The 13,395-nt window shown below is 40.1% G+C and overlaps 1 protein-coding gene across 1 annotated transcript; it reads left to right on the forward strand.

Annotated features, from left to right (window-relative positions):
- The first annotated feature begins 1,451 nt into the window (after positions 1-1,451).
- On the forward strand, positions 1,452-7,745 carry Pcdh20 (protocadherin 20). The gene is made up of 2 exons (XM_028879048.2): positions 1,452-2,246; positions 3,284-7,745. Exons 1-2 carry the CDS (start codon positions 2,115-2,117, stop codon positions 6,008-6,010), a joined length of 2,859 nt encoding a protein of 952 aa, XP_028734881.1. The 5' UTR covers positions 1,452-2,114; the 3' UTR covers positions 6,011-7,745.
- The last annotated feature ends 5,650 nt before the right edge of the window (positions 7,746-13,395 follow it).

The raw sequence follows: 13,395 nt of genomic DNA on the forward strand, positions 1-13,395 counted from the left end.
AGGATGCCAGAGAAAAGAAAAGCCAATTGTGTATATCATCATGAAAAGATGTTTTCCAGCTAGATTGTCTTTATAAACAACAGTTCCACTGCAATGTTCTTATAAACAAATGAAAGCCTAGGAAACATACACACCTACACAGAAAAACAGAGAGAGAAACAGCACCCGAGTCAGAGATGGAGGAGACCTTGTGCAGTTAAAGAGGACATGAAGTGTGTGAGCATATACAATCCAATGCATTTGCTGTCTATGCAGCAACTGAATTATTGCATACTGTGGGTTTTATGACCATTGAAAGATGTTCTCACTCTAGGCATGGCTCCTGACTTCCAGAGGCTAAGGGTATTGCATTAAGTCATAAACACAATTTAGATGGAATGTGGGACAGATTTTTTAGAATCTGATAATGTTTTCACTACAGACTCCAAGGTAAATATTTACCCATGATGACAAAAGTTCAGCTATAGGGTAGAACCAGCAGACTAAGTAGTGAGGCAGGGGAAGCAAACATGCCTACCTGTGGATGGCGTTGGTTTACCAGATGCATAATGGCCTTCTACCCAGAAGACCACGGCCAGATGTGTACACATGCATTTGCCACTTCACCTACTTTCCCATAGCACTGTAAAGAATATGTTCATATTATAATGCAATATAGAGTGTTTGGTCTGTTGCATGTACAGCACCATTTCTGTAATAACAAGCTGTTACACACCAGGTATTCTAATGGGGTACTTTGTCAATGTTTAGGACTCTGGACCTAGGATTAGTGAATACAAGGAGAAAATATGAGCATATGCTGAACGATTAGCTTAGACAAACAATTTCTATTTTGGTTAGTACAAGGTAGAAGGAAACTAAATTAACTTTCCTCTGGACAACACAGAAAATTGCTATTTCTGATGCCAGAGGAAAAGATTTTTCTGGTCTAGACTCAGTCACTTACCACTCAGCAGATAAGAAGTTTGTTTAGGTCAGTAAAGGGGAAATTCGGAAACCTAGTGAAGAGAATCTAAACTTGAAGAGAGGCTGAGTGGCCTTGGGCATCCCTTATACAGCACCCTGCTGATAAGGCAGTCTCAAAGACTGAATGCACCAGCTCTGATTTCACGAAATATTACAGGTCACAAACTGTTGAGGATCAGAGTCAGAAAAGCTAGCAAAGCATTTTGGACCCTGCTCCAAGATCTGTTTCTAAGGGGTAACTTCTCCAATAGGCATTTAGGAGAGGAGAGAAGAGAAACAAAAATTTTAAAAGTAACCAGTATTTTATTTAAGCTTTGGTGACTGCCCTCTCTCCTTTGAGTATTTCCCTTCCAGAAAGACAGCTGATTGCTTGCAGTGCGTACACACACACACAAACACACACACACACACACACACACACACACACACACACACACACACACACGCCACTTCCTTCTAGCCTTTCAGGTACAAACTGCGGCTGTCTCTAAAATCAAACCTCCAGGCAGACACCCAACAATGCTTGCACCCTGGAAACTATCATCTTGCCATCACCAACAGCGCAGCTTAAAATGAAGACATGAGGAACCTTTATGGATTTCATAGATTGGCTTTTCTGGCTCTCTCTCATCCTGGCACAAAGAAGTTGAAGCTGCTGTTCTTTGAGAAAAGTGTGTTTTCTTGTTCTGTGCAAAGATCTGCTGGACCCGCATGACTGGGAGGAACTGGTTGGCAAAGCAGGATCTTGTGGAACCGCTTTTGTGCCTTCGGATACCAATGTGGTCTTGATTTATTTTAATTCTCCCTCTCTTGCGAGCAACATGTGGACTTGGGATTTAACTGGCACAATAAAGAGCGAGGCTGTTTGACAGGCGCTCTGGTGCCAGACCTAGTGGCATCTCCTAGCAGCCTTGAAGAGCCAGTCCTTGTTCCAGCTTCTTTGGCGGGCTGTGGACATATCATGTCCAGGAGTGGACACTGTAAATGTCCCCTTCTGGCCCTGGGCTTTCCGGTGCATCCGAGTTCCTGGTCTTAATTGACAGGCCAGTGACTATTGGCTGAAGTTCCCTAGCGATTTGCATGAACGGGGAGGGAGTGTCCTCCGCCACCCTCCCTTCTGGAGCGCGCTGACTGCAGCCTCCCAGGGAATGCGCGGCCAAGGGAACGCGCGCAGCTCGCTGGTCCAGGCAGTGAGCTTGCGCCCGGCGACCTGGCACCCGTGCCTGGATATGGGGCATCTACATCGTCCCAGGAGCAGTACCAGCCACAGGAACCTGACGGTAAGGATGCAGAAACCCCGGGTCCCCCAGAAGTTGCAATGCTCTCCAGCTGTTCCTACTCCTTGACGGTGTTTTCAAACGTTTTCCCATAATGCAAACTTCAGGAGAAGATGGGAGGGGGAGAACAGAGTTTTGGATACAGCGCCTATGGTATTTTAGCAAATAGCTTCGTCCCTCGGGTTGAGAAAGGAAGTTTCTGAAGCAGAAATGTTGCATGAGGCGGAGGGCCGAGGGTGCCCTCAATTCTCTTTATATTCAGGGGTGTAAGAATTGATTCCTGTGGCCGATGTAAGCTTCTAACTGTCTACTGCAACTGACAAATGCTTTTGCATAATAATTTTCCGGGTTTACATTGCTGGGTCCTAAGCTTGGCAGGAGGTAGAAGGCATGATAAGAGATAGGGACTCAGATCATTTGGTTTGATTTTTATGTGCAAACTAAAATGAACACCCCCCCCCATCTAAGGGGGGGAGCAGGTAGGGATTATGTCTCAATTTTCCATACTGTTGTTGTTATTATTATTGGTGTTGATGCTGTTGCTTATAGTGGCTTCATAGAAAATGAGTGTAACACGTTAGGTGTTTGGGGACCTTAATGGCAGAATCATTTCAATGAGAAGTAAATCATTCACCGCTCAGCGCTTTCTGCCACCATCTCCTTCTTTCCCCATAACCTAAAGAGGTTTCCTGTCGCGTTGCGCAGCCCTTGAGTCCAAGTCTTCTCTGCTGTGTGTTTCCAGGGACCCAGTGGCATACGATTTGTGATTGTAAATGTTAGCTAGACGAGGCTAGTGATCCTACCGGGTGGGAGTGGGGAGAATATAAGATGAGGAAAAAGGAGTAAGTTTCAAGACAGCTTTGCTCCACAGACCTCCCTCTGTGGCAGCAAGTTTCCTCTCATTGCTTGGCTTGCAATGAGAGGTTTTGTTTGTGGAAAGAGGGATGAGGATTTAGCGTTGTCCCGGGGGTCACTCCGTCCTAACTCCCCTTTCTGCTTCCGGGAGTGTGTAATCACCTTCTCCCCTCCCTTCACTCCAGCATGTTTTTCTGCTTTTCCTCTTCGTGGGACCCTTCAACTGCCTCGCGAGTTACAGCCGTGCCACCGAGCTTCTGTACAGCCTAAACGAGGGACTGCCCGCGGGGGTGCTCATAGGCAGCCTGGCCGAAGACCTAAGGCTGCTGCCCCGGGCCTCTGGGAGGCAGAGTCAGCAACTGCTGCATCCAGAGCGCACTGCCACTGAGGGGAACCCCCCTCTCTCTTTCAGCTTGGCCTCTGGAGGGCTGAGTGGCCAGTATGTGACCCTAGACAACCGCTCCGGGGAGCTGCACACCTCTGCCCAGGAGATCGACAGAGAAGCGCTGTGTCTCGATGGGGGCGGAGGGACTGCCTGGGGCGGCAGCACCTCCATTGCCTCCTCTCCTTCCTCTGACTCTTGCCTTTTGCTTCTGGATGTGCTGGTCCTGCCTCAGGAATATTTTAGGTTTGTGAAGGTGAAAATTGCCATCAGGGATATCAACGACAATGCTCCACAGTTCCCAATTTCTGAAATCTCTGTTTGGGTCCCGGAAAATTCACCTGTAAACACCAGATTGGCGATAGAGCACCCAGCCGTGGACCCCGATGTAGGCATCAATGGAGTGCAAACCTATCGCTTACTGGACTACCATGGCATGTTTACCCTGGATGTGGAGGAGAATGAGAATGGGGAACGAACCCCCTACTTGATTGTCATGGGTGCTTTGGACAGAGAAACCCAGGACCAGTATGTAAGCATCATCATAGCTGAGGATGGTGGTTCCCCACCACTGCTGGGCAGTGCCACCCTCACCATTGGCATAAGTGACATTAATGACAATTGTCCTCTTTTTATAGACTCGCAAATTAATGTCACCGTCTATGGAAATGCTACAGTGGGCACCCCCATTGCAGCTGTCCAGGCTGTCGATAGAGACTTAGGGACCAACGCACAGATCACTTACAGTTACAGCCAGAAAGTTCCACAGGAATCCAAGGATTTGTTCCACCTGGATGAGACGACTGGAGTCATTAAACTTTTCAGTACGATTGGTGGGAGTGTTCTACAGACACATAAGCTCACCATCCTTGCTAATGGACCAGGCTGTATCCCTGCAGTGATCACTGCTCTTGTGTCCATCATCAAAGTCATTTTCAGACCCCCAGAAATCGTCCCACGTTATATTGCAAATGAGATGGATGGGGTTGTGTATCTGAAAGAACTGGAGCCTGTTAACACCCCAATTGCGTTTTTCACCATAAGAGATCCAGAAGGTAAATCCAAGATTAACTGCTACCTCGATGGTGAAGGGCCATTTAGGCTAGCACCCTACAAGCCGTACAACAATGAATATCTGTTGGAGACCACGAAACCTATGGACTATGAGCAGCAGCAATTCTATGAAATAGCTGTAGTGGCCTGGAACTCGGAAGGGTTTCATGTCAAGAGAGTCATTAAAGTACAACTTTTAGATGACAATGACAATGCTCCCGTTTTCCTTCAACCTTTGATAGAACTGACCATTGAAGAAAACAACGCGCCCGATGCCTTTCTAACGAAGCTCTATGCTACGGATGCTGACAGCGGTGAGAGGGGGCAAGTTTCCTATTTCCTGGGGCCAGACGCACCATCATATTTTTCCTTAGACAGTGTCACAGGGATTCTGACCGTTTCTACCCAGCTGGACAGAGAAGAGAAAGAAAAGTATAGGTACACTGTCCGTGCCGTGGACTGTGGGAAGCCACCCAGAGAATCCGTGGCTACAGTGGCTCTCACTGTGTTGGATAAAAACGACAACAGTCCCAGGTTCATCAACAAGGACTTCAGCTTTTTTGTGCCAGAAAACTTTCCAGGATATGGTGAAATTGGAGTCATTAGTGTAACAGATGCCGATGCTGGGAGGAATGGATGGGTAGCCCTTTCAGTGGTAAACCAGAGTGACATTTTTGTCATAGATACAGGAAAGGGCATGCTGAGAGCTAAAGTCTCTTTAGACAGAGAGCAGCAAAGCTCTTACACTCTGTGGGTGGAAGCTGTCGATGGGGGTGAGCCTGCCCTTTCTTCCACCACAAAAATCACAATTCTCCTTCTGGACATCAATGATAACCCTCCTCTTGTCTTATTTCCTCAGTCTAATATGTCTTATCTGTTGGTCCTACCTTCCACTCTCCCTGGCTCACCAGTTACAGAGGTCTATGCCGTTGATAAAGATACAGGCATGAATGCTGTCATAGCTTACAGTATCATAGGGAGAAGAGGTCCCAGGCCTGAGTCCTTCAGAATTGACCCTAAAACTGGCAATATAACTCTGGAAGAAGCTTTGCTGCAGACAGATTATGGACTGCATCGCTTACTGGTGAAAGTGAGTGACCATGGCTACCCCGAGCCTCTCCATTCCACTGTCATGGTGAACCTTTTTGTCAATGACACTGTCAGTAACGAAAGCTATATTGAGAGTCTTTTAAGAAAAGAACCAGAAATTAATATAGAAGAGAAAGAACCACAAATCTCAATAGAACCAACTCATAGGAAGGCAGAGTCTGTGTCCTGTATGCCCACATTAGTAGCTCTGTCTGTCATCAGCTTGGGTTCCATCACACTAGTAACAGGGATGGGCATATATATCTGTTTACGGAAAGGTAAAAAACATCACAGGGAAGAAGAAAATTTGGAAGTACAAATTCCCCTGAAAGGAAAAATTGACTTGTGTATGAGAGAGAGGAAACCAATGGATATTTCTAATATTTGATGTTTCTTTGTGGAATAACAGAGAAGGATGTTTTAACTGCCATGAGTAGTCTTTGTCAACGCAAACAAGGATGTGCTAATGCAGTTCCACTGGAGGACAACTAATTTATAACTTGTAACATATTGTAAATAGCTGTTTACAGGTTTTTAATTCAAATTCAGAGGTTATAAAATGTGTACAGAATTTTTAAATGAAAATTAGTACTAACAGCTATATCATTGTTATTTATATATAAATATATAAAACGCTGAACATAACTGGCAGCTCCCATACACCAAGCAGATGACTGACAAAACTCAAGACTAAGGTAAGAAAAGTACGTTTTTGTTGTTCTAAAATGTCTTTTCACCACAAGAGGGCACCAGATGACCCTTTGCAGGGAACTGCAGTATTGTACATGATAGTTGTTGTACATTAACGAGAGAGTATATTTTAAAATATGTTGTTTTTCACATTAAATGTAAAATTAAAGTAAATCGAATTTCCCTACTTAAATATATGATAAGAATGAAAAGAAATCCACTTGTAAACAGGATTCATTACCTCGTAAGGACATCAATTATGGTTTGAAAGAGAGGGCATTTAAAAGAGGTGCAGTTCATGTTGGGCAAGCATCAAAACATGGCCATGTGTTACAAATTTGACCTGCTGAAGAGCGCACTCTTTTGCATATGTCCCCCTGCTGCCGGTCGGCTTTACCACTGCACTTACTTGCTAGAATTACAGGAGGTGGGCATCACTTGTGAACTCTTCTTTTTGTGAAATGTAACTAGACGTTGCACAAGAAGCACACCGGGCTATCAATCCCAGCTTGCTGGCTCGGTGTTGACGACGACGTCAGTGCATCCTCAGCTTGTCAGCAGCAGTTTGTTCTTGGATTATATGTCAGGTTGTGTATGATTGTATTCATCTACCACGTGAGAAAAATAAACGTTGCATTCAAGTTAAATTCCTCTGAAAGCTAGTGTTCACTATTGGTTGTTTTAGTTAGGCATTTTATGCGAACGTGATACTTTCTCTGTAGTTGTTTAGCTCCATTGGCTACCATTCTGGCTCCTGTCTTTGGTTCTGGAAAACATCCAATGGTTTATTTGTAAGCAGATTCCTTTGATAATTTAGTTTTTACTGACTCTTTTGCAATGAAGAAAACTGGTTTGTCAGTGATTTCTAACTTGTCCTTCTTTGCATGAGATGGAGATTTTATTTTATGTAAGAACTATAGAAAAGCTGTCAGTGTAAACGAGAAATGTGTTAGCTTCAAATGGGTCACTTTACTTATCATCATCATGTGTCTGTACCGTACCAAAATTGTTTATATGTCTGCAAATTAAAGGTATATATTTTCATAATTTCTTGATTGTTTTTACCATTTTATATTTGAACATGGGCTTGTTCTTTCACTGAAGTGCCTGCTATTGGTGTCTGTTTGTTTTTAGGATTAAATGTGAGATATTGTAGTACTCTGCTATGCTAAAGTTTATATTAAACTAATTCATGACTAACTTAAGCATTGGGTAAATTATTAAGGGTGTGTATAATTGTAGCATATATGGAAGAGAGTATGCTTGTATGTTTAAGTTCTTATGAAAACTTGCACTCATGCACGTGTATATTCATATTAACTAATTATAAACTTAATATCAGTGTGACTTTTCTCTCACATTCCAGCAAAACTTTTGCTTGCTGTGTTTCACTAGCTTGCAATAATTTTTAAGTTAATAACACACCATGAAGAGAAAAAACTTAAACACAAACACAGGATTTATTAGATTTATATTAATTACATATTTTTGTTTTCTTCAACTTGGTAATCTGGATAAATAAATATATAAGGCAGCAGAGTTTGAGACAAAAAAATCAATATATTTTCATGAAAGTTCCTTTTGTATGATAGGTACTTGAACTAGGAGACTTATAAGGCCATGTTAGCCCATAAATTGTTCATTCACAGCTCTTATGTAACAAAATAGGAAAACATCCTTTCTAGTCATGTTTTATTTAGTTTCTTTTATCAAAGGAGGAACTACATAAAAGATATGTAGCACCATTAATAAAAAACAAGTCATCCACGAGCTCCATGACTTTTGCCAACATTATAAAGAGAAAAATAAATATTCTATTCATTTCAAAATTCGAACATGGTTCGTGTGTTAAAGGGGGTGGCTACTGGACTTCGTTTCTTGCATGAGAAATATCTATAACCTTAATAAAATTATGTATTTTAAAATAATTTTTGTTGTAGGATTTCCTTTACACATTATTTTCTTCACATTAAAAACAGAAATATCAGGGAAAGCTAAAGTCGATTAAGCTTAAAGATAAAAGCTTCTTTTTCCTAAGACTCTGTGCTAGAACAGTTGCCAAAATGTATGCTAATCATGTCAGTGTTGTTAGTTAAGCTGGCACAAAGATAACTGTTCCATTCATTAAAAGCCCTAATATCCATTTAACAGTTTGAGAACCAGTGAGTTACACTTGCCCAATTTAATGATGAAGGGATGGCTCTGATATTTGTCGTGTCAAATACATCCTGCATTATGGAGGAAAGGGTTCATTAATTTGAACTGAGAAATACAATACCAATATAGTAATTTAAGCTGGGGGGGTGGAAATAATTACATTATTTTTGCATTATCTGACTATTGACTGTACAGTTTTTAAAGCTATTTTTTTTTTACTGGCAGATAAACTTTTATCATAAAAAGTTCAAAAATAACACACACACACACACACACACACACACACACTTCTTTTAATCCTGAAGAGTTGGTGCATTAGAAAAACTTAAATCTTTAATGTTTTGGATGCTGTACTAGTGTTTTAGAAAATAGCAGGCTTGATTGTACTATGAAATAACATCAGTAAAAGAAGCATTAAAGATAGTGTATGAAGTTGACTTGATTGCAGTAAGAAGTCTCACAAAGAGTCTAATTTGCACTACTAGGAGATTCCCCAATTGACAAGTATAAATGGAGAAATCAAGCAATTCTCCATGAGGACAAATTTCAAAATATTTATCTTTGACAGAAACAGGAAAATGCAATCAAAATGTAGCAGTGCAAAAGGGGTGTTCTTCAGCTCCTTGGGGAGCCTCAGTTCATGGAGACATGGAACACACATATTGGAGACTGTCTTCACTCTAAGCTGGATTTGTGCACTCAAAGGTAAAGTAGTTTACCATCACAAAATTCCATATACCCAACTTACATAATCTGCTTATCATGGTGTGTTTACATGTAACTAGTAAATAAATATTGACAGGAGAGTCAACAGTGGTGCAAAAAATCCTAAAAAAAATATTAATTAAGTTCATTCCTAATTACTGTGCAATGGAGACACATCATCTTTTCCCTAGTTATTTTAATTTTAGGTAAGAAATTATCATGTAAACTTTCAGAGAGAATACACATAATTATGATCTTTAATGATTTTCACATCACTTATTTATGCATAATATTTCTTAAATTATTCCTTTTCTTTGTATGATAAACTCCTAAACTTGAAATGTTTTCCTTTACATTTATTTCATTTAACTTTTAGTGGGGCCATGGTGCAGCTGTATGTGGAGGTCAGAGAACAACTTCGAGCCGTCAGTTCCAGGGATCAAACTCAGGTTGTGATACTTAGCAGCAAGCTCCTTTATTCTTTGAGCCATCTCACCGGTCCCCGGATTGCCATCCTTTAAGGACACCACACAAAGTAAATGAACACCACACAAACCTAATAATGTGCAAAGAAAGAACACTGTGCTAATTAAAAACATCCGGTTTCTCATTTTATATGTATTTTCTACACAAAATTAAGAAGGAATTAACCATCAAGATGGCAGGGTTTCTTACAAACTTGTATTATGGTGTGGGAGGCCAATAAGAAAACAAAATTTCAAAATGTTCTGCCTGATAGAAACACCAATATTATGGATGTCATGGCAACAGGACCTACCCTAATTTTAGAAGTTTCCAGAAGGCCTCAGAATGGAAGTGATTTCTATTCTGTGTTCCTCTCAAAGGGAAACCTTAGGCAAAGGGATATAGGAGGGGACAAGGGTATCTGAAAGTGAGAGGATTGTATGCAAGGCAGAAAACTGTGTGCATGTGTGTTTGCAGAGCGGCCAGCCTTCCAGGTCTTCCTGGCTTCAGGGATAAGCAATGAAAGAAATCAAAAAAGAGTTTGGAGAGGAAAGATAGTATTTTCTTAATTTTCCAATCAAGAAATCTCTGTATTTAAAAGACCACTTTGCCGATATGTATAAATTTTGTTGAAAAGTAAATACATATTGAACAAAACCTTTACTGATAATTTAACTTAATAAGAGCTTTATACTAGAGTATATGTAATATACAGGATTTTTATATAGGGTATAAATACAATATAATAGATAAAACTAGTGATACTATAAAATTTGCATATGAAAACCAGAAAGTAAATAGTTTCTGTAATTTGTTTTGAGCCTTTTAAAAAAAATTTTTGAAAAACATAAGTGATCATATTCACAGTAAATCATCAATGAGTGATTTGAGGCAATAACTCCCATCTCTAATGTTTGGTTTTATGACAGATGGAATTACAAAGGCACTAATTTACCCAGTTTATTTCATCTTTATGTCTGTCAATTCTATTCAATTTAGTAAACATTACTGTGTGTCCATGTGGTAGATATTTCATTATGAGTGTAATGTAAGCTACTGTATTTCCTTTGTAGGCACAATAAAAATGCACATGCACAAAACTTTCATGCTGAAAAATTGGGAAAATATAGTAGGATGCTAATGTATGATGTTCAGGATAAATAAATTGCCAATGTTATCTGAAAACAAAATGAGATTATGATGAATTTAGTGATTTGGGGGATACTCTAGAAAACATGACCTCAAGAACTGGCAAATAAGAGCCTAAGCACTACAGTCTCTGAGCTTCAACATCAGTTTTCAATAGCATACATAATTTAGCACATCCTATTCTCTACACTGTTTTGGTGTTTTATTTTGAAGAACTTATCTGTACTTTCAGCAGGAAAGTCTCCAATCACAGCTGAACAAGCATGCATTTGTTACAAAGCAGCATCATAGGCAGTCTTGGACTCTTTTCATATACTTCCCCCTTCTAATATGCTCTTATGTGAAAATTATTAACATATCTTTTATTAAGTAGAACTTTGAAAATTTAAAGAGATAATTTGTAACTAATATTTTCTACAAATTGAGTGTTCTATGATATTAATTTTTTGTTGTTATTGAAATTAAAAGTGTCCCATGAAGTGGTCATAACAGTTTATTCTCCCATTCTTCCATAAAAATTTGTCCAAACAATATTCTTTATTATATAACAAAAGTCCATGAGTTTAACAATATTTTAGATAAAAAGCTGTTACAGAATTCATGCTCCAACATAGTTATGCCCCTTTTATATATCATAAGGTTCACAGTTTCCTTTTTCTCTGACAATGAGTTCATACATTCCTTTTCTCTTAGAAACGTCACAAGGGCCTGGAATATGATTTCTATTTTCAAACTGTGATAATAGAGGGACCAAACCACTGATTTCACACTGGAAGTAACTAAGACTTTTGATATTACAAGAAGGGTTGCAGAGTGAAGTAGGTGGGAGTCTAGCATGTTTAAGGACATGGATTCAATCCCTAAAGGAAGAAAAAGAGACATAAAGGAATGAAATAAAGAAAAGTAATATATCTGTGGTTGTTCGAATAAGAATGGCCCTCTTAGGCACATATATTTTAATACTCGGTCCCCAGTTAGCGGAACTGTTGAAAAAGGATTAGGATTTATTTCCCTTTTGAAGTAGGTATGGTTTTGTTAGGGGAGGTGTGTCACTGGAGGTGGGCTTTGAGGTTTCACAGGTATAACCATATCTAGGGTCTCTCTCTTTGCTTTCTGGATGTAAGCTCTCAGCTACTATTTCTATGACATGTCTGACTACTAGCTGCCATGTTCCCTGTCATGAGGTCATATACTCCAGTCTTCTGGAAACATAAGACCAAAATTAAACTCTTTATTTTATAAGTTGCCTTGACCATGGTATTTCATCAAAGCAGTAGAAAAGTGTTTAAGACAGAAGTGGACACCAGTGAGTAGTCTATTGCCATGAAAGGTGTGGTCGCGGTATGTGGAAGACTTTGTGACTTTGGACTTGAAAAGCAGTTGAATGCTGTAAGTGGGGCTTGATGGGCAAATCAGGCAAGAACTTGGAAGACAGTGGTACTGAGATCAATGTGGACTATGGAGACTCAGCTCATGAGGTTTGGGAGGTTAACAATATTAGAAACTGGACTAGAAACCATTCTTGGGATATTTTGGCAAAGAATGTGGCTGCTTTTTGCACTAGTCTTAAGAATCTGCCTGAAACTAATCAAAGAGTTTTAGAATAATTTCATTGGCAGAGAGCATTTCAAGAGAGCCTATTATTGAGTCTGTCACATTGTTATTAGCAACCATTTTTCTGCAGGTCTCAGTGAACAAGAGCAAGCAAGGCAAAACCAAAAGCAAAATGTACAGTTTAAGGAGAAAAATGAGCAGCAGGAAATTTAAGTTGGGACTTTTGCTTAAAGAGGAAATATAGGGCTGAAATGAAATGGAATAAAGGGAGTGATGCACTCAGACTAAGAACCCACCTAGCTAACACTGCATCTTATGAAAAGAAAATGCCTACAAATAATTTGCCCTAAAGAGCAACAAACAGTCAAAGGTTGTGAAGGTTTTATTAAAAGGGTGGCCAAATACCAGCCCTAGCAGGCAGCCAAACTTGGTAGAAACTTGGCTCCAGCTTTAGGGTAATGAAGGATGCTGGACTAAAGAGTTTATGGAAACTTCCTGTCTGGTTAAGGCAAGCAACTAAGGCCAAGCCTGTGACCCAGGGATTCCTTCAGTGAGGACCTGAGATGCCATTGAATGAAGCTGTGAAAGCAAAGCTTGGATTGTGTTGGAGTCCCCAAGATGTTAGAAATGATAGTCTGTGGAATATCTTCCAGGAAGAATTGTATACAGGAAGTAGAACCAGACTGAGATAGAAGTGTGTTTTAGTCAGCAAAGCCAGGACAGAGCCTTCTGAGCCCTTCAACATCAGACATGGAGTCATAGGATTTGGAAATTTCTTTGCTGGTTTTCAGTTTTGCTTTGGTGCCATATTTCCTCATTAAACCTTTTGTGTTTTGGAAGAGTGAGGTATATTCTGTTCTATTGGATGTTGGTAATGTATATACTGTGTACATTGTATGTATATAATTTTGCTTTTTACTTTTACATGGGTTATAATTAAGAGATTGTCTTGATTCTCAGAAGATCTGACTTTTACACTGAATTGAGACTGAAAGACTGTGAAGATTTCTGAAGTTGAACTCAATTTACTTTGCATTATGATAAGACCAGGGA

The sequence above is a fragment of the Peromyscus leucopus genome, chromosome 9, assembly GCF_004664715.2.
Source record: "Peromyscus leucopus breed LL Stock chromosome 9, UCI_PerLeu_2.1, whole genome shotgun sequence".
Lineage (NCBI taxonomy): Eukaryota > Metazoa > Chordata > Mammalia > Rodentia > Cricetidae > Peromyscus > Peromyscus leucopus.

What these genes read in the sequence shown, in the direction of transcription:
- Pcdh20 (XM_028879048.2), top strand. Translation starts at nt 2,115, where the DNA reads ATGCGCGGCCAAGGGAACGCGCGCAGCTCGCTGGTCCAGGCAGTGAGC. An exon ending in CCAGCCACAGGAACCTGACG is followed by an intron (nt 2,247 to 3,283) that starts GTAAGGATGCAG and finishes CCTTCACTCCAG; the next exon opens with CATGTTTTTCTGCTTTTCCT.